General features: G+C 36.0%; 2 protein-coding genes across 8 annotated transcripts in view; one reads left to right on the plus strand and one right to left on the minus strand.

The window, feature by feature from the left end:
- PEX13 (peroxisomal biogenesis factor 13) overlaps positions 1 to 6,710 on the minus strand; it is a 28,511-nt gene extending 21,801 nt beyond the window's left edge. The window contains exon 1 of the mRNA XM_036926022.2: positions 6,475 to 6,710. Within this exon, the coding sequence (XP_036781917.1) occupies positions 6,475 to 6,566 (92 nt within the window). The 5' untranslated portion in view covers positions 6,567 to 6,710. The remainder of the gene's footprint in view (positions 1 to 6,474) is intronic.
- A 175-nt stretch (positions 6,711 to 6,885) lies between these two features.
- The window catches only part of PUS10 (pseudouridine synthase 10), a 74,541-nt gene continuing 59,297 nt past the window's right edge, over positions 6,886 to 22,129 (plus strand). Inside the window, exons 1-4 of one of the 7 annotated variants that reach the window (XM_057497179.1) lie at positions 6,886 to 7,161; positions 10,380 to 10,517; positions 12,909 to 13,172; positions 14,783 to 14,869. In XM_057497179.1, coding sequence (XP_057353162.1) covers positions 10,392 to 10,517; positions 12,909 to 13,172; positions 14,783 to 14,869 — 477 coding nt within the window. In that variant the 5' untranslated portion in view covers positions 6,886 to 7,161; positions 10,380 to 10,391. The other 6 variants (XM_057497176.1, XM_057497175.1, XM_036926021.2 and 3 more) reach the window with 6 other exon arrangements.

Consider the following 22,129-nt stretch of genomic DNA (forward strand, 5'->3'; position numbering starts at 1 on the left):
AAAATTCAGGGAAGGTTCACACATTGCATTTGGTTGTCTCCTCATCTCTTCTAAACTAGAACAATTTCATTTTAAAAATGTCCTTGACCTTTTGAAGAGTTCAGCCAGTTTTCTTCTAGAATGTCCCACATTCTGAATCTGTTTCCCCAAAATGTTTAAATGTGCCTCCATCCTCTGTATTTCCAGTTTAAGATTGCATCTGAAGGTTTAAGAGGAGTTCAGGAAAAAGAGATGGGAAAGAACAGTGCTCAAACAATATTTAAAGATATAACTGGTGAATATTTTCCTGAATTAAAGAAAGATATGACCCCTTAGATTGAATGAACACTGTGGATAAATAAGCATGAATACCTTAGCTACTGAGAAGCAAAAAAAAGTAGATTTTATGGCAAGAATGCATGGATGATATTGTTTACTTCATATTGCATCACATCATAAAAAATGGAACAGAACTCAAAAAGGAGTCAGTTGATTACCAAATAGTGTAGTATATTAGGGTTTTGGTAAAGCAGCTTTCTCCAAAGTAGGAGCAATAATAGATAAAACAAAGAGAACACACAGGCACAGCTAGATTTACGGAACAGAAACTAAACAGAAACGTTAAAAGATTGTGTGTGGCAGGGGTCGGTGAAGCTGCAGGCCTACTCAATTCTGGGTCTGGAATCAGGAGACAGTGACTGCCAAGGCTTGGACTTCTAGGAAATAACAAGAACTAAAAGTGCCCCACTCAAATAGAACTAGTTTATTGCTTGAGGCTGAGGACTGTGATGCACCATCTCGGCTCCTAGAAGAAATTACAAAAGTTGCTGACAATGACTTAAAAATTTTTTTTAAGTTACAGTACTAAGAATGAGGGAAGACTCTGATAAGGCCTCAAGCCCAGGAAATGCAACAAGTTAACTACTGACTCAGTCAGTGACTTAATCTTTGATATTCTTAATCTAAACCACCATTTTTATACATGATTCTTACATGGGGGTGGGGTGGTGGAAATAGGTGGTGGGTGCTGAGGGAGCAGGTAGAGGCAATAGAAAACCTACCAGTAAGAGGTGAATGCAGAAGATGGGAAAGGAGTGAAAACAGAACTCAAAAATTCCTAATCAAAATGAATGTATCAGAAACACCAAACATGAAGAAATAAAAACACTAAGAAACCAAGCTAACAAATATCAACAGTAAGAATGAAAATTCATTCAGGGAAAAACTGATTTTATATAATAGCTCAACAGATTCTAAATATGTTTAAAATGGCCAAAGACATGCACAAAGCAATAATATCTATGAAATAAAAATCAAAATGTAATAAAACCATGTAAATAAGAAAAATAATTCCATTACAAATATTAGACATGATGTCCACAGCCATAGGGGTAATTTGCAATTTTGAGGCAAAAAGAAAATTTGTTGTACACTAAGGAACAGAGTAGAAATAAGAATTTGGGGAACTTCTCTTCAAATGATGGCATTCTAGGTAATCAGACTAACCCTCCCACTGAAAACAACTAGAGAAGCTAGAAAAAAATATAAATTATCTGTTTAAAGAATCAGAGAACAAGGCATTGAGGAATTACATAGTCAAGATCCAGGAGAAAGAGAAAACCCAGAAAGCCCATTTTGATATGTTTCTTAAGTGATCAGGGCAAGTTCTTGAAGGGATGGCTGACAGGATGAGAAGCTAACCAGAACTTTTAATAGACCCCTTGGGCTATGGAGATAAAAACAGAGTTCAGAACCCCCAAAGAAAAGGGTTAAGGTAAACCCACACTTCAGACTGGGACCTTAAAGGGCCATATGCTAGGAGTAAGGTGAAAAGTTTTACAGGAAATAGACTAGCCCTGGTAGGAAACAAAATCATAGTTTCAAATCAGCTCAATTCTTTTTTTAAAGTAAAAAAAAATTTTTTTAATCCCACTAACAGAAAGACATTGCCACTACTCCCAGGAAAATTGAAATCTAGTATGGAAAAAAGAACAAGGAAATGTTACGCAGCCACATCCAGTTCATATACAATAAAGAGGACAGATCTGTCATTATTGGTTTGTTTAAAAAATGCAAGTCATCTCAATTCTTGATGGGATTAAAATGATCCTAGATTGCTAATGGCCCAAGGTATGTGTATTAGGCCAAGTAAAAGTAAAACTCTTTGGAGTTAGATACAATTCTAGGCCTTCAATCACCTTAAATTGCCTGTATAAAATGTCTAGCTCTCATTAAAAAATAACTAGACCTCTAGGAAGACAAAACTACGAAAAAAAGAGCAACATCAGACAATACAAAAAGATGCACAGAGGAGGCAGATAATATAGTTATTATGCAGAGACTAACAACTATGCTCAATACATTCAAGGAAAAAAGATAAGACTGAGATTTTTAAGCAGAGAATAGAAACTATAAAGCAGGACCAAGTGAGAATTCTAAAACTAAAAAGAAACCCACAAAAACCTGAAACTATGAACTCAATAATTGGTTTGGTTTAATTCTGACACACCGAAGAAAAATATCAGTGAACTATTAGAGAGTTCAGAAGAAGAAAACACTCAGAATGTAGACTGAGTAACAGAAGACTACATACAGAGAAGAGTATATAGGTTCAGGTTGTATAGTGAAATATAGAGCATACATGTAATGGAGTTAAAGGAGTGAAAAGATGATGGGCAGAAGCGGTATTTGAAGATAATGGCTGAGACTTCTGAAATTAATGAAAGACATCAACTGAGATTTAAGTATCTCTATGAATGCTACCCAAAGCCACACTGAGGCCCAACAAAGTATAACTGCTGAAAATCAAAAACAAAGAGAAAATAGAGGAAAAAAGAGATGCCTTTCAAAGAAGCAAGAATAAGACAGAGATGGTGGAAACTGTCAGAAAGCTGGCAGAAAAAAAAAGGAAGCCAGGAAAAGTATAGGTTTCTTAATAACAATATTGACTTAGCTTCTCTAGATTTATTGTTAACTAAACAATAAATGTCTTTATAGTCCAAAGCACACTAACTCAGGTTGGTTACTTGTATCAGAAACTATTCTGTTATATAATGACATAATGTTTAAGAGGAGTTCCAGAAGAGATAGGAAAGAATAGTGCTCAAACAATATTTAAAGATGCAACAGGTAAGAATTTTCTTGAGTTAAAGAAAGATATGAATCCTCAGATTGAACACTGTAGGTACTAAGCATGAACACTATAGCTACGGAGCAGGTGAAACAATAGACATTCATTAATAAAGCTGCAGAGGACTAAGGTATCCTAAAGGCTACTAAGGAGAAAAAAGTTTACCTAAAGAAGAATAAAAATTAAACTCAATAGAAAAATTTCTGTAGCTATATAACTCTGATACAAAACCAGAAAAGTATAGTACAAAGAAAGAAAATTACAAGCCATTTTCACCTAGGAACATATATGTCAAGATCTTAAAATATTAGATCAGAATTCAGCATTGTATTTTACAAAATAACCACAATTAAACATTCACCCAGAAGATCAAGGATGATTCATCATTAGAAAGCTAAGTGATGCAATAAACCACATTTTCATATTAAAAGAAAAAATACATATAATTAGATACAGAAAAGTCATTCATAAAATGTAATACTCCTTCATAATAAAATTCTGAGTGAGATAAAGAGTTCGATAGGAAATCTATCAAAAACAAAAACCTAAAATCACACTTAATATCAAGACTTAACAAGCATTCCAATGAAAGTCAGGACCAATACAAGGATATTGGCTGCCTATGCTGGCTTATTTGTAAACGGGGATTGTCAACATAGAACACAAAAGAATTTTAAACAAACCTTCAAAATAAATTAAGAGTCTAAATTATGCTGGATATAATATCTGTATCTTATAAAAGATGGGAAAGGACTTTATAGAGACAATTATAAAGTATTATTTAAGGAAAAAAAGATAAAAATTCTCACTGATTATACCTTATGCAATATTCACAGGTGGAAAGACCTACTTGATCGATAAATAAAAGTCCCAGTAAGTCTTTTTAGAAGGGTAAATGTAACAAAGGGAATTCTGAAGAACAGCAATGTGTAGAGGCTCTCGACATATCAGGTATCAAAACTTATTATAAAGACAGTGTGGTGCTAGCATGAGAATAGAAAGACCAATAGAATATTATCAGAAAGTCCCCTGAACAGAGCCAGACCTTAAGGAAAATGGTATGATACAGATGGAATTATAAATCAGTATGGGATAGACAAATAAATGGTACTGGGACAGTTTTCTACATAGAAAAAATTAGATTCCCTATTTCACACTAATTTTGTACAACAAAGTCAGTTCCAGGTGGATTAAAGATATGGATGTGAAAAGCAGACGATTTAAAAGAAAAATAAAGGGAAAAAATTTTTCTGATTTGAGGTAGAAGGGATTGAACGAAGACATGAAAAGTACACACTATATTAAAAATTTGGCTATATTTAAAATTGAAAGTATCTGTACAAATAAATGAACATGAATATACATAAAGCAAGACAGGTCATAGACTGAAAGATATTAAAAACATATAAAATAGAATTAATATGAATAAAATACTCCTACTCCTATAAATTGATAAGCAAAAGATTAAAGCCAATAGAAAAGTACACAAAAGATACCAACAGAAAAAACTCAAATGACCAATAAACAATCCAAAAGATGCTCAATCTTGTTACGATTCAGAGAAGTGCAAATTAAAGATGAAACATCATCTCACATTCATTAGATTGGCGAATACAGTACTAAAAAATAACATCATCAAGGGTTGGAAAGAATGCACAGAAAGAGAATACCTCACTAGTGAAAATGTGAAGTTTGGTATAAAACCACTTTGGGAAGCAAGTTGGCAATAGTCAGTACTTGAAGATAAACATTCCCCCAAGCAATTCCACTCATAGCAGTAACACATTAGGAAAGCTCCTGAAAATGTGGACAAAGAGAAAGGCCAACAATGTTCACTGCAGCAGTTTTTAATATATAACTATAAACACCTAAAACAGAACAAATGAAGTTTGTTTTTATATAATAGAATATCCTCTGGCAATTAAAATGAGCTATATGCACAGGATAAACCATAAAATAATATTTAGTGGAAAAATACTTAGCAAAATCATACACTCAGTTTGAAAATATTTAAAGTTTAAGAACATACTAAACAATAACATACATATATATAATGTACATAATAGCCTAGGTACTAAAATATAAAATATAAAAACATTACTAGGTACACTGAACACTAAATAGGGACAGTAGTTACCAAAAGAAGGAAGAACGGGAGAGTTTAACTGTGTCTCTAATTTTCATTTTTAAAAAATCGGAGGTAAATCTGGCAAAATGTTAATAGTCCTTAAAGCTAGGAGTGAATACACAAGTATTCATCATCTTATTCTACTGGCTCTACGTGTTTAAAATAATTCACAATGAAAAAAACGGAAAAATGGTTAATACTACATAAAGAGAACCTTAAGAGGTACGAGAATAAAACCTCTCTCCCAACAAAGGGCAGTCCAAAAAAAATTTTTTTAAGTCAAACCACTCATAAAAAAGGGAGCAGAGTGTCAACCCAGCTTAACAGCATAATTAAAGCTTATTACTTGTTATGCACCATTGTTAAATTACGTAGCTAATGTGTTTAAGTATCTTAGCGTTTAAATAAAAAATTACGAGATTTTAGAACACAGCAGAAATACATTCTAGTTTGCTTAAGGATTTGTACGTGTTAGGTAAAACCTACCGTAGTAGGTGAACTGACATTCACGTCTCACCTTCTTTATTAAGATGTCCAGATTCGCCCACACAAAACACAGATTCGCCCAACACAAAACACACAAGCCTGTGAAAGTCTTATTCTATTTTAACCTTTTTTGGGTTGTATACACATTTAATACTAATTAAAAAGTCACAAAAGCCACAGGCCTTAGAAAATTATACACTATTTTACGCACAAAGGCCATTAGATTTGGAACTCCCGCTTTAAAGTCGCTTCTCCACATCTTTATCCGAAACATTTCTGAGTTCTGTTGGTAAACAACGCGTCTCAACTGCGTAAAAGTGACCTTTGGGGCTTTCACCAGTTTCTCGAGAGGTTTTCGAAGCTTTAGAGCGACTTTGCTGCCTATCTAGCGGGAGCATTTGCCGCTCTCAACTGCTACAGCCTGAAAGTCTAACGCTTTAAAGGGGATCTGGTAGCTCTGCCAAAGAGTCCCGCAAGCAGAAAGGGGCAGGAAGCCGCTCCCTTTCTTTCAGGCACCGGGACCCAGAGAAGCAACCAGGAGCTCCCTGGAGAACCCATAGCCGTCGGGTCAGAAACAGCTGTCTGACGCCGAAATTGCCTTTGCAGGCTCCCTGGCACCCCCTCGACCCGCTCCCGGTTGGGGGCAGGTTGAGAGGGGGAGGGGACCTCACCCAACAGCGGTCTCAACCGCCTCCTGCTAAGTCCCTGCTCGAGCCCACCAAACCTGCGGTCAGAGGAATCCCACACTCACTGGAAAGTGGGACCGGGCCCTGGTCCCGGCCCGGCCCCTGGAATTCGGCGGGTCTCCCAGGGCTTGGGGGGAGGCGGCGGCTGGGACGCCATCTCCTCCGACTCCGCTCGGCTGTGGTTCCGCGCTGGGACTCTCTAGGCCGCGGTACAGCGGTACCTCGCGCGCCAGGCACGCAGGCAGAACACCGAGCCCTCCACCCCGCCCACTTCTGCAGTCAGGACGTCGTTGTGGTGCCCTGCCAGCTGGGGGGCACGGGATAGGAGGTTGCCACTAATCCATGGTGGTGACGGTGGCTATTTGTCCTAGAAAGAATTTTCTTTCTAGACCTGAGGGTAAGAGCTCATCGATATTTCTGGCAGCAGCTACAATATCCTAGACACCGGAGACCCTTAGAGGCTTCCCGGGTACTAGTCCGACTTAGGCCGGGAGTTGGTTCCTGGCAATTGCACGCTCTCAGGGTCGCTGGGGCTTGGGACCGCCGGCCAGGGAGTTTTACTGATTGCCCTACAAACTAGCGGGGGAAAGTTCACTCCATCCTCGACGGGACTGGTACTTTCGTTCTAAAAAGCTCTCGTTTCCTTGGGGAACAGAATTGCTAGACGCAATAGGTGCGTTATCTTTAGTCTTCCCCGTTCCCTCTGCGGATCGGAAGGGGTTAAATCTCAGGCTCCGGCGCCGTGGGAGAAGGTGAGGCTGGGAGGTCTGAGGTGAGGGGGCGCGGACTGGGTGCCAGAGAGGTGTGGGTGGAGGGGATCGTTTCCTTCCTGCTGTAATGGCTTTGTTAGCAAAGACGGAGTGGAAGTTTCTCGGACCTGACCGAAAGGAGGAAGGGCTTGGCTTGGTCAAAGGAGAGACCCGAAGTTAGACCTCGGATGAATTTCCAAGAATCTATAGTAGATTCCACAGCTAAATGTATCCGTAGCGCAATGAACTTGTGAACGCCCGCTTCTTTGGAAATCTACACCCCACCCTCAACCCCAACCCTACGAAAGGAATGACATCCTTCTGTATGGACGTTAGTGAAAACAGCAAGGAATAGGAGACTCAGTTTGGCCATTTTGGTTTTTCATATGTCTTCCCTGTTTGCAGTGAGTGGTTTCTGTAGACGTCCGAGGTGTGAAAAGGATCTCTCCTCCAGTAAACCAAAGACTGGGCCAGTTCTGATTGGTTTGTGGAGAAGGGACTTGATCCCTGAAGGGTTATTGACCTGAGGGGGTAGGTTCTGTTGCAATGACTTGGTCCAGTTCATTCTGTAAAACAAAAAGCAAAAATCTTAAAGGCAACAACCAACAATAAAAACATTAGTTTGGAATGCATTTCTCAGGGCTTTCTTTCATACGTAATAAATCTAATATGAAAGGACTTATTTCTGATGTCTTTGAAATCCTATCAATTCAACACTGTACTTGAGGATGAAACAACTAAATTTAAGGCATAACATATTTATTTCCTCCCTTTAATGTTAACGTGCAGAAGTCGCTAGATAACTGCTAGGTGAAAATGATCTTGAGGGTTTCTAAGTCCATTCAAGTACCAACACACATTAAAGGGGGCTTTTTGTTTCTTTTAAGACCTCTTCAAATTAGGACAGGTGGTTTCCTAATTTTCAACAGGGTTGGAAACTTCTCAAAGCCAAGAGATGTGTCATTTTTTACTTTGCCTAATATACTTAGGCTAGTGAACCTATTGGAGAAGTAAACATTCAATCTTTGAACCAAAGGAAAAAAAGCATGCATTTTAATAAAACGACTAAACTTAAGTCCTCCCCCGCCCCCCACGAAGTGTTTGATACGAGTTGTCCTTTTTAAGCACTTAAAACTCAACTTATTGGGGAGGAAGGTTTTTTTCTCTTTTTTATTAATCCCAGAAAAGATTAAATGAAATCCTTGACCTTAACTAATGAAAAGGAGGAGAGAAGATAATTTAAAATAGGTGGTGAGAGGTGGAGAAAGACAAGTATGATTTTACTTCTTTGTGGAATCTAAAAACAAAATAATACATAATGGACAAAATGGCAGTAGACTCATAGACACTGAGAAGTGACTGGTGATTACCATGGGGGAGGGGTTGAGGAGAGAGAGAGAGAGAGAGAGTGTGTGTGTTTGTAGGGTGAGAGGGATAAAGGGCACAAAAACTCTCAATCATAATATAAATTGGACACCTGGATGGAAGGGCAGTATGGAGAATATAGTCAATGATTCTGTAACATCTTCCTATGTTGACAGATAGTAACTACACTAGTGGGGGTGATGATTTAATAATATGGGTAACTGTTGAACCACTGTTGTGTACTTGACACCAATATAAGATTGTAAGATTGCATACCAATGATACTTCCAATAAATAAATAAGTAAATAAAATAGATGAAAAAAAAGAAACAGTTTCTCTGTGAGGAAGGTGCAGTAAGGGACACTAAATGCTGATAATCAGCGCCTCATGGAATCCCAACAACTCTGCATCAAATTAGCATATTAAATGCACTGGGGGAAGGAATTCAGGTCACTTGTAAATAATAATGACCACACAGTTTCATTATATATAGTGTTATCCACATATTCTGTGTACTTTTGTGAAAATGCCCTAGATCCCAAAGTTACTTAAGCAACCCTAAATCGGTGTTTCCCAATCCATATGTCTAAAAGTTTCCCAGACTGGTATGTCCAGACAAGCCTCTCTTTCCTCTTTCTTTCCTTGCCAATACAAATATTCACCTGAATTAGAACCCAGCCAGTGGCATTCTGGTTTTTGTACTCATGGCTACTGAACTGTTTTTTTATGAAGAGAATACCTATCTCTCTCTCAAGGATCTACTTCAGATTACTGGCCACAAGCATTTAGAAACTTGCAAGTAAGTAGTAGGTTTTAAAGGGTTGAAAAACACAAACTCTAAGAATCACATCTTTGTAGTAAGTAGTTGGTAAGAGCTTCACCCTCACAAATTTTAAGCGAATGCATTTGAATTATGAAACAGCACAAATTAAAATGTGCTGTCTTTTGTCTTTATGACCACTATGACTCCATACCACAACATTGCCATGCAATCATTGTTTTATGAAACTGCTAGTTCCTCATTTTAAAGTAATGTGAACTGATTGATTGATCTGAAGATCTGTTTTTGCCAAACAGAATGATTAGGTAATTTTAATACCTTTCCTTCCTGGCAGCAAGAGAGTTATGTTAGATTCCCCCTCACCCCAATTCTCTTTAGTATTTGTTTCTGAGTGAGTTTATATTAATGAAAAAAGTAGCAACTTGTTTTAAAGCATAATTACTCTAAACTATTTTGTGTTTAATTTGTTTTTGTTCAAGGTTTTGTCTATGAAAGCAGATTTTTCTCATTTCACTAAATAGTTGGTTGTTGTGTAGTTTATTATTTCATCAAAATAAAAATGTTTTTGGATCTACTGATCAATTTGCTTTAAATAACTGCTTAACTATCATTAAGGTTAGCCAAGTATTATGTAATATAGACTGATCTGGTTATTTTTTTCTAGCAAACTCATTTTTACTTTCTAATAGGAAACGTTTGTTGAATTTACTACTCTGTTCTCTGTACTGAATGGCACAAAAGAGTAACGTTTCACTCTTTGCTATTGTTAACATTACGCTCCTCAAGGACAACCATTCCTGATTATTTCTTCTTATTTAGTTATATTGATATACTTTATCATAATCCAGAATGCTAAGCTAAATTCCTTGACAATTAGAAACTTTTACTTGATTCACCTAATAAATCTTTAAGTTTATGTTTCAACATGCATATAATGGCAGGGATATTACTGGAGAGTATGAAGTAGTGTTTTTCAAATAAAAGCTGGTTTTCATCCCTAAAGGTGGTGACATATTTATCTGTGAAGATAAAACAGAAAAGATGCTCATTAGTTTTATTTTTCTTTCTTTCTAGTTATAATTCAATATGTTTCCACTGATGGAGGAGAACAAGCATGTGGCTCAGTTGTTGTTCAGTACTGGTACTTGTCCAAGATGTATCTTCAGATTCTGTGGTGTGGATTTGCATGCACCTTACAAACTTCCTTACAAGGTATTTGCATTTTTTTTCAGGTTAGAAAGTTTCTCTATTTTTAAACGAGTATCTGTACATGTGAGGGCAAGTATCTATCCATAACTCATTAAATTTTAAAAAAATACTGTAATGGTTACTGATAATGGTGATTTTGGAATTTCCATTACCATAAAAATGTAAGTTCCTCCTTAAGTGGTTATATCTAACATTTAATATAATGGGGTCTTTATGGAGCAATTTCTTGGTGCATTTAATGTTTCGACAGGTCTTTCTTAAAGTATATCTATACGGAATAACACAAAACAGTGCTTCTCAGAGATAATTTAATAAGATGTAACAGGAGGGGATGATAATCCTGAGATCTTCTATTAAGCGGAAGCATTGTGGTTTGATTGCTTTTTTTCTTTTTCTGTTTTCTATATACCATTTGTACTTAGAAGTAGGTATTTGTAACCCTCTTGAAGTAAATGCTTAACATTATTATTTATTGCTATTAATAATAAAAATAATATAATAGAGATATTTGGCATTTATGGTACTATACAGAGACCTTTGACATTTAATAGAATACTTTCACATAAAATATATAACATTTTGTGAAATGTATTTGATTCTATTAGTGATGCTCTTTTCAGAGGCAGATAGCAATTACATATATGTGTGTGTGTATATATATATGTAAATATATACATGTATAAACAACATATACACACACAAATGTGCACTCAGTTTCTTATAATTTTTTTACACTGCCTAGGAGTCAGCAATAGTGGTCATTTTTCCTGTGTATTAGTTGTTCCTATTATTTTTGAAATAATAATTATATCCAGTATTCATATAGCATTATTATATGTCAAGTTCTCATATAATCCTCATGATAACCTATTAGGTAAGTACATACTATGATTGTCTCTATTTTCAGATGAAGAAACTGAGGCACAGAGAGGTTAAGCAACCTGTCCAAAGTTACACAGCTATTAAGTGAGCAAGCTAGGAAATGAACTTTCTGTCTGAATCCAAAGCCTAGAATTTGGAGCTAGAAGATGTGGATTTGAATCCCAGTTCCACCACTTTTCAACTTCACTTTTCTCCTCTGTAAATGGGAATGATGATAACATCCATCTCACAGAATTTTAAGGGACAATATCTAATAAAGTATGTAAAAACATATATGTGTATATATTCATTTATATACACTATAATAAGACTGGTTCTTTGTAACTCTTCTTACATGTTTTTCAGACACATTATATATAATCTATTATTCTATTCATATGTTGTTAAGATTTAAAATACATATTAAAGAGTCTTAGTGTTTCCAACTTTTGTTTGTATCATTTTATGTAACTAAACATGAAAATACTTGAAGACAATTTTTTTGGTAAATGTGCTTAAATTTTCATCTGTTTTATATATATAATTATGTATACATACATATATGTGCTATACTATACTGACATTATAGATCTTAGAAAATAAAACATTTGTGTGGGTCATAATATATATGTGTATGTATGTATATTTCTCTGTTAAAGATAAAACAAGAACTAATGTCTTAATAAAATGAATGAAATTTGCTTACTTTAGAGTCAGCAAGTTGTTACCTGAGTGAAATTCAAAAGGGTATTTATTCAACAACTGAATAGTAAAATCTAATTTAGACAAAGCAAAGGAAAAGTCCTCTGAGTGTATAGGTGAGTGGAATGTCTGAAATATGAGAATGGTTTCAAAGGAATGACATTTTTCTACATTCTAATACAAAGGGGGACAGAAATTAGGCACAACAGAATCAGGCAGAGGGCTTCTTTCAATTAATGCATATAAATGGTTCATAATTATGGTGCCAACTTTCATCAATGCCAGCATCTGTTTACCTTTGTTTAGGTAATTGTCTTGAAATTATTTTTACTTAATAGGCTTCCAATCTCTAATTTTTTAGATTTCATATGAGAGTTTCAGGTAAATAATGAGATTTTAGTGATTGTGAAATTATTAAATAACCTAGCAAGGATGGAAATCTGTTTGTATTTCTATTTCTTAATAATTAGAATTGAAATTTTTTTACTACAATTAGTAAATAAATGAGCCTCACAACAGAATTACAACTCAAATTAATAAATCTGTTAATGGAGCCTTTCTGCCTCAGATTGAGGACTTCAGCTTCACTGATATTTGAAACTTTTCTGAAAAAATATTCATACATTTATTGTAGAAGTAGATAATTCTGTTTTAAATTCCCCAGAATGCCAATGCTGGCTAATACAATTAATTGATTGCTACAAAATTGATACAAATCAATATTGCCTAAGTCTGTGATATATCAAAATTTTCACTCCTGTTTTCATGCTTCATCTTACCCTTAAGGGCATTATCAATGGGTTATTACTTTTTTTTAAATTAACTTTCCAGGAGTTGCTCAATGAACTACAGAAATTTCTGGAAACTGAAAAAGATGAATTAATTTTGGAAGTTCCAAACCCACCTCCCAAGAAAATTCGACTACAAGAACTAGAAGATGGGATTGATGGGATTGATAATCTGAGTCAAAATGGAGAGGCAAGGGTCTCCGTTATTGAAGATGGAAGCATTGCTTCCAAGAACTCAAATTTAAAAGTATGCAACGTATGTCTAGGAATTCTTCAAGAATTTTGTGAAAAAGAGTTCATTAAAAAGGTAAATAATCTGTTTATTATATGTGCAATTATATAGAGATTTTCAGTCTTAAGTCCTGAAATTCTAGACCTAAGGAGTAATGCCATTCATTTCAACTTGTTTCCCAGCAACCTGTTAATTTTCTTATTTAAAAAAAAAAACAAAAGCCTACTATTTTTTTTTTTTTTGTAGATAATTATTTTTTATTGAAGGGTAGTTGACACACAGTATTGCATTACATTAGTTTCAGGTGTACAACATAGTGATTCAACATTTATATACATGACAATCCTAGGTACCAGCTATCACCATACCAAGCTGTTACAATATCTTGACTATATTCATTACATCCCGGTTACTTATTATTTTACCATTGGAAGTGTGTACTTTTTTTTTTTTGTGAGGGCATCTCTCATATTTATTGATCAAATGGTTGTTAACAACAATAAAATTCTGTATAGGGGAGTCAGTGCTCAATGCACAATCATTAATCCACCCCAAGCCTAATTTTCGTCAGTCTCCAATCTTCTGAGGCATAACAAACAAGTTCTTACATGGAGAACAAATTCTTACATAGTGAATAAGTTCTTACATGGTGAACAGTACAAGGGCAGCCATCACAGAAACCTTCGGTTTTGCTCATGCATTATGAACTATAAACAGTCAGTTCAAATATGAATACTCATTTGATTTTTATACTTGATTTATATGTGGATACCACATTTCTCTCTTTATTATTATTATTTTTAATAAAATGCTGAAGTGGTAGGTAGATACAAGATAAAGGTAGAAAACATAGTTTAGTGTTGTAAGAGAGCAAATGTAGATGATCAGGTGTGTGCCTGTAGACTATGTGTTAATCCAAGCTAGACAAGGGCAATAAAACATCCACGTATGCAGAAGATTTCTCTCAGAACAGGGGGGGTGAGGTTCTAAGCCTCACCTCTGTTGATCCCCAATTTCTCACCTGATGACCCCCCTGCGACTGTGCCTGTCTTAGGTTGTTCCTCCCTTGAGGAATCTTACCTGTCTCTGAAAAGCCTACTATTTTTGAATTACCTTTTTATCAACATGATATCTGAAAATTGATGAAATATGTATCCATGTATTTCAGTCATGATTGCTGTTCAATTGAAGAAAAATATAGCAGCTTTCCCTTTGCTATTTAATATAGCTAAGGAGTAGAGGAGAGCTTTCTTCATCTTATCTATTAGTGTTTAGGAAAGACAAGTGTTAACAGCCTTGTGGAAGCTACATGACTGATGTGGGATTGCCTTTTGTTTTCAGCTGTTAAGAGTGCCAAATTTGGCTTTATATTGTTTTAAGTATTTTTTGAATTATGAAATGATCTAATAGAAAACTATTTTGACATTGAACAGATTATTTTGCAGGTGAGTCCTGGCTGTTTTGATGGCTCATTATTATCAGTCTTCAGGGGCATAGTTAGCAATATTTGATTTCAGGATGTGTGTGAGTTTCCAAAAGTGGAAGTTTGGAAGTTCTGCAGTGTCATCTCCTAGAGCAAAAAGTCATGTTATGAAGATTAGTGTGAAATTTTTCAGCAATTCCTGGTAATTTATGTAATACTTCTCTATGTAATAAAAAATACTTTTTATGTAATACTTTTTTAGGTGTGCCAGAAGGTTGAGGCCTCTGAGTTTGAATTTACCAACTTGGTATTTTCAGTCTCCTTCCCACCACAGCTATCTGTAAGAGAGGTAAGGTCATTTACATGCATAAAACTATGTGAAATGCATGCTAGAAATTTCTCAATAATGAGGATGTAAAAATATTCCTTACCATATAATATTTTTCACATTTTGTGTATAGATTGAATGATTGAAAACATAACATTACTATAGCTACTTAATAATGTTGAGTGAATGGATAAAAAAAACAATTACTAGTTAAGTTACTTTATTCATATAGGACTACCTCCTTTTTTAAAAGTCCTCATTCAAAAGCAGACATTCATTGAACATTAGCTGTGTGTGACGCATGTTGGTCAGAGAAAGAGATTTGACTAGAACTCCAGAGATTTTTTGGGGCAGATCTGTGCATTTTATAGTGGCCCTAGGGTAGGGTCATTTCAATTATGATTAACCTTATTTTCTGGAGTTAAAATATAAAAAGTGGTACCTCTTTTAGTCAGTGGAAAAAGGGAGAGAAATTACCTCATGTTTATTTTAACTTCTTCATTTGTTAAGTGAAAAAAAAAAGTCATTACTGTAACATTCTTGTGTGTCCAAACTAACTTGGAAACATAAAACTATCTTTGTTAATGCTGCTAAATAAAATATAGGGAGAATGGCCTCTGTAATCTCAAAATTATAACACTGAGTTGTAAATGTACGCATTTATATGTGTGAGGTATATTTCCCCTAAGAATCGAAAGCATCACAGCTTATTACATTTTTTTTTTTGCTGATTGAATGCTTTTATTTTATTTTATTATTTTAAAAAATTTTGATATCATTAATATACAATCACATGAGCAACATTTTGGTTACTAGAATCCCCCCATTATCAAGTCTCCATCATATACCCCATTACAGTCATTGTCCATCAGTGTAGTAAGATGCTACGGAGTCACTGCTTGTCTTCTCTGCACTATACTGCCTTCCCTGTGACCCCTCTGTTATGTGTGCTAATCATAATACCCCATATTCCCCTTATCCCTCCCTTCCCACCCACCCTCCCTAGTCCCTTTCCCTTTGTTAACTGTTAGTCCATTCTTTGGTCCTGTGAATCTGCTGCTGTTTTGTTCCTTCAGTTTTTGCTTTGTTCTTACGATGAGTGAAATCATTTGGTACTTGTCTTTCTCCACCTGGCTTATTTCACTGAGCATAATACCCTCTAGCTCCATTCATGCTGTTGCAAATGGTAGGATTTGTTTTCTTCTTATGGCTGAATAATATTCCATTGTGTATATGTACCACATCTTCTTTATCTATTCATCTACTGATGGACACTTAGGTTGCTTCCATTTCTTGGCTATTGTAAATAAATATAGGGGTGCATATGCCTTTTTCAAACTGGGCTCCTGATTTCTTAGGGTAAATTCCTAGGAGTGGAATTCCTGGGTCAAATGGTATTTCTATTTTTAGTTTTTTGAGGAATCTCCATACTGCTTTCCACAATGGTTGAACTAATTTACATTCCCACCAGCAGTGTAGGAGGGTTCCCCTTTCTCCACACCCTCGCCAACATTTGTTGTTGTTTGTCTTTTGGATGTTGGCCATCCTAACTGGTGTGAGGTGATATCTCATTGTGGTTTTAATTTGCATTTCTCTGATTAGCAATGTGGAGCATCTTTTCATGTGCCTGTTTGCCATCTGAATTTCTTCTTTGAAGAAGTGTCTGTTCAGCTCCTCTGCCCATTTTTTAATTGGATTATTTGCTTTTTGTTTGTTGAGGTATGTGAGCTCTTTATATATTTTGGATGTCAACCCCTTGTTGGATCTGTCATTTATGAATATATTCTCCCATACTGTAGGATGCCTTTTTGTTCTACTGATGTTGTCCTTTGTTGTTCAGAAGCTTTTTAGTTTGATATAGTCCCATTTGTTCATTTTTCCTTTTGTTTCCCTTGCCTGGGGAGATATATTCATGAAAAGTTGCTCATGTTTCTATTCAAGAGAGTTTTGCCTATATTTTCTTCTAAGAGCTTTATGGTTTCATGACTTACATTCAAGTCTTTGATCCATTTCGAGTTTACTTTTGTGTATGGAGTTAGACAGTAATCCAGTTTCATTCTCTTGCATGTAGCTGTCCAGTTTTGCCAACACCAGCTGTTGAAGAAGCTATAATTTCCCCATTATATATCCATGGCTCCTTTATTGTGTATTAATTGACCATATATGCTTGGGTTAATATCTGAACTCTATTCTGTTCCATTGGTCTATGGGTCTGTTCTTATGCCAGTACCAAATTGTCTTGATTACTGTGGCTTTGTAGTAGAGCTTGAAGTTGGGAAGTGTAATCCCCCCTGCTTTATTCTTCCTTCTCAGGATTGCTTTGGCTATTCGGGGTCTTTTCTGGTTCCATATGAATTTTAGAACTATTTGTTCCAGTTCGTTGAAGAATGCTGTTGGTATTTTGGTAGGGATTGCATTGAATCTGTAGATTGCTTTAGGCAGGATGGCCATTTTGACAATATTAATTCTTCCTAGCCAAGAGCATGGGATGAATTTCCATTTATTAGTGTCCTCTTTAATTTCTCTCAAGAGTGTCTTGTAGTTTTCAGAATATAGGTCTTTCAATTCCTTGGTTAGGTTTATTCCTGGTGTTTTAATCTTCTTGATGCAATTGTGAATGGAACTCTTTTCCTGATTTCTCTTTTTGCTAGTTCATTGTTAGTGTATAGGAATGTAACAGATTTCTGTGTATTAATTTTGTACCCTTCAACTTTGCTGAATTCAGATATTAGTTCTAGCAGTTTTAGAGTGGACTCTTTAGGGTTTTTTATGTACAGTATCATGTCATCTGCAAATCAAGTAAAGGATTTTTTAAATTAAATTTGTATTAATCCCTCCATATTCCTGGTCCTACCAATCCCTTTCTGGGTATAGCTATAGTTTCTATTTATCTTAATTATAAAAGCACTAATTTAAAGGCTGAAGGAGATATATGATAGTGGTGATATAGCAAGAAATTGTGTACCTGCATTGAGATGTAAGATCCTGTGAGTGGAAGGATGCTGAACACCATATAGAGGAGAATAAAAGAGAGAAATAGGGTAGATTCTACAGGGATGGAACTGTTTTGTGTATCCCTTGGCCAAGGGAAAAGGTAATGAGTTGGAGACAGGAACCAGACACAGAAGTTAGTATGTAGAGTAGTATGAGGGACTCCCAGAGTTTAGGCCTTGGATTGATACCACACTTGGTTAAAAGCACATTGTTTGGCAGCTTTTGAATTGGAACAGTGTATTCTTCTAAAGTGGTGGTTCTCAAACTTATTATGCATAGGACTCCTTCGGAGAGTTTCCCGGGCAATTCCCAGAGATTCTCATACAGCAGGTCAGTGGGACCCATGAACCTCTGTTTCTAACAAGCTAATGGGTGATATTGAGCTGCCAATACAAGGACCACACTTTGAGAACCACTGTCCTATAGGATAATGGGGGAACTAATCTGCTCCTAGATGAAAATATTGATAACCTCTTAAAATTTGTGCTCCTGATAGGGAGAGAGAAACAGGCATAATTAGAATATACCCTAGACTTTTGATACGTAGACATCAAACAGTTCAAAGAAAAGGCAGTCAAAGAAAGATGCCAAAGGAATCTGGGCTGGAAGATAAATTTAAAAGGATTGGGAAGTTCAAAGACAGTATAATTCCGACTTTAATTAAAACCAAATTATCCCAACCAATAAAAATAAATTTGGGGAAAAATAACAAATTCAATGAAGGAGAAAGGGGGAATATCCCTCTCTTCCATATTTACATAAACATTTGTATTTAATGTATTTATATATATTATTCAACTTTTTATTTTGGCAAACTTCAAAAGTACTAAGACTAGCCTAACAGACCCCTATATATGTATAATCCAACTCCAACAGTTAAATTCTTTTGCCAGCCTGAGATCAATTTCAAAGAAAAAGATAGAGGAAAGGTAAGTCAAATTAATGCAGATGTAAGGAGGCTTAGGTCTGTAAGAATAACAAACAATTGGAAAATAAAATCTCTAATGAATAGTGGTTTGTAAGAATTACTAAGGAAGACTTGGGATACTTAAAGTTATGTTTAGAGCAAGAAGGAGATGAAAAGGGGATGGATCTGCTCTTTGGAATGGAGATATGCTGCTGCTGATTGATGTAAAGAAAGCAGACCTCTGACGGTCCTGTTTTCCTTCTGTCCTTCCTGTCAAGGAAAATGATCTTCAACAAGAGGGTAGAATGATGATTGGTAAGGGAGAATGAAAGCTCCGCGTGGTGAAGAGTCTCTGAATGGGTTCAGGTGTCGGGCCTGGATGAATTACATTCCTACAGATAAGGATAGTTGCAATTTCCCAAAGGTGAAAAAGTTGGTCTGTTAACTACCAATGAGTGAGCTGGACCCTAAAACCCTAGCAATATTCTAGACCAGCACCTAAAAAATAAATTGTGGGCACTAAAGATAAAAAAACTTGTGTCATCAACACACGGAACAGATTGGCTAAGAACAAGTCATGCTTGCATCATTCCTTCCTTTTACTGACTAGCAGGACTGGTAAAGCAGGACAATACAACACTAGTGTGACTGGAACTCAGCTAGCCATTTGACCAAGTCACTTTCTCATGATAACTTCCTGAAAGTGGCAGGAAACATGAACCAGATGTGAAATAATTGGGCAGATTGTGCCTGATGGTCATACCCAAAAGGAGCTCATTAATTACTGGTACCAGACTCAACAGTGTTTCTTCAAACTTGCTCTGCAGTTCTGGGACTCACTTGGGAATAGGTGTTGAAAACAGATTGCTGGACCTTATTTCAGACTTCCTGAATCAGAGTCCCTAGATAGAAGAGATAGAAGCACCGCAACAATTCATGTACACTCTAACGTTAAAAAATCATGGAACTTAAGGGAAATTTCTGGTGTGCTGCAGGACTCTTCATATCTTGTCTTGTTCATCATTTCTGTCAGTGGTGATATAATGGGAACACTTACTGCAGGTGTGCATGACCAGTTCAGAGTATAGCAGATAGGCTGAGTGTTAGAAGTGAGATCCAGAAAGATCTCAAGAACAGGGAAAATCTAACAAGATGAAATTTAACAGGAATGAACATAAGTTCTTATACTTGTGTTTAGGAAAACAACTGCTAAGAAAAGGATGAGATAGGAGTGGCTTAAAAGCTGTGTTTATAGACCAGGCTTAGGGGTTTTAATAAACAGCCCAATAAGAATTAGGGGTATGGCATAGATAACCTCTTTGGATTTTAGTCCAGATATTAGAAGGATAGTATCTGGAAAGATGAAGGTGAAAAAATACTGTTTCATGCAGTGCTGGCCATACCTGGAATGCCATATTCAGATGGATTATTCTGTTAGGAGGAACAGGGCAGTTGGGAAGGCGTTTTGTGGTAGTCCACATCCTAGTTCTTGAAACTTGTGAATATGCTTCCTTAGTGAAAAAAAGGGGAATTTTGTAGATGTAATGAACATTAAGGGCCCTGAGATGAAGAGATTATCCTAAATTATCTGAGTGGGCTCAACTTAATGACAGAGTCCTTAAAAGTGCCCTTCCTGGCTAGGTCAGGATCAAAGGAAGATGTGATTATAGACGAATGGTCAGACAGATACAGTTTGTTCACTTTGAAGATAGTGGAAAGGAGCCATGAAGCACAGAATATGGGAGGCTTCTGGAAGCCAGCAAAGGCAGGACATGGGTTCTTTTCACATGGGACGTCCAGAAAGGAACTCGGTCTTGTTGTTGCCTTGATTTTGGCCCAGTGAGACCCATGTTGCACTTATGACTGAAAGAACTATAAGATAATATGTTTGTATTGTTTTAAACCACTGTGTGTGTGGTGATGTGTTTTAGCAGCAATAGAAAATGAATATGCATTTAGAGGAGTGTGTTCAGAATGGTGGAGACATCTGAAATCTTGTCATACGAGCTACTGCTGAAGGAACTTGGGTTATTTAAATTGAAGAAAAGATGATTTAGTGGCATAAATTTGCTCTCCTTAAATATTCAAGCGGTGTTCTACTGCAGAGTTAGAATCAAGAGGGAAATAATTTTCAGCTGTAAGGAATTATCCAGAACAGGATAGATTATTTTCAGAGATGGTGAGTTTTCTATGCCCAGAATGTTTAAGCCAAGGCAGGGCAACTACTTGGCAGAGATACATAGAAAGAAGGTGTGTACCACATAGTTGGTTAGATTAGGGACTTGTTCAGCCTTTCAACTCCAAGATCCTATAAAGTATTAAGAAAAATATTTACAGTATTTTTTTAATGTTAGTTTATATTCATGATTGATTCCATTCCACTTCTACACCACAGTAAATTAGTGCTGCTCTAAAATTACTGTAGATTTAATGACCCAGATTTATGCTAATATTAGGCTAAACTTACATTTATGGAAAAAGAGCATTATTCCATTAAGTACTTCTAAAAGTGAATACTTTGTAATATAAAGTCCTGTTCTTTTAGGTTTATCTTTACTAGTGGAATCCAGTAGAGGGCAATATTGTACTATCAGTTTGGCTTATTAGTTCCTCCTCAAGGTGGCTTGTGGGAAATAGTTTGCTTACTCTATTGACTTAAGTAGGTATAGTGTCTTTTAGTTGTATGAAACATTTACTTCTTGAAATGCACCCTAAGACCGTTGAAAACTTTTCTGGGGTTGGGGGAATCAGAACTTTTTCCTTTCATTTGTTATACTTTGTAGTAACTCCAAGCTTTGTACTAAGGACTATAAACTATACACAGCCCTGGAAAAGTAACCAAAAGTAAAAGCATTACCATTTCTGTGTTAGCAATTTATTTATTTTTTATTCAAGTGCAGTTGATACAGAATATCATATTGGTTTCAAGTACAGGACATAGTGGTTCAACAGTTAGACACAGTATAAATCCTTACCCCAACTAATGCAGTTACTATCTGTCAACATAGAAGGATATTACTGAACCACTGACTATATTCTCTGTGCAGCACTTCCATCCCCCTGACCAACTTATATTATGATTGAAATTTTTGTGCACCTTTATCCCTCTCACCCTCCCCACCTAACCTACCCCAACTGCTCCCCCATGGTAACCACCAGTCAATTCTTGGTGTCTCTGTGTCTATTGCTGTTTCGTTAATTCTGTTTTGATTTATTTTTAGATTTCACAAATAAGTGAAATCATACGGTATTTGTCTTTCTCCACCTGGCTTATTTCACTTAGCATGATACCCTAGAGAGTCCATCCATGTTGTTGCAAATGACAGGATTTCCTTATTTTTTATGGCTGAATAATATTCCATTGTGTATATGTATCACCT

This window comes from Manis pentadactyla, chromosome 2, assembly GCF_030020395.1.
Source record: "Manis pentadactyla isolate mManPen7 chromosome 2, mManPen7.hap1, whole genome shotgun sequence".
Lineage (NCBI taxonomy): Eukaryota > Metazoa > Chordata > Mammalia > Pholidota > Manidae > Manis > Manis pentadactyla.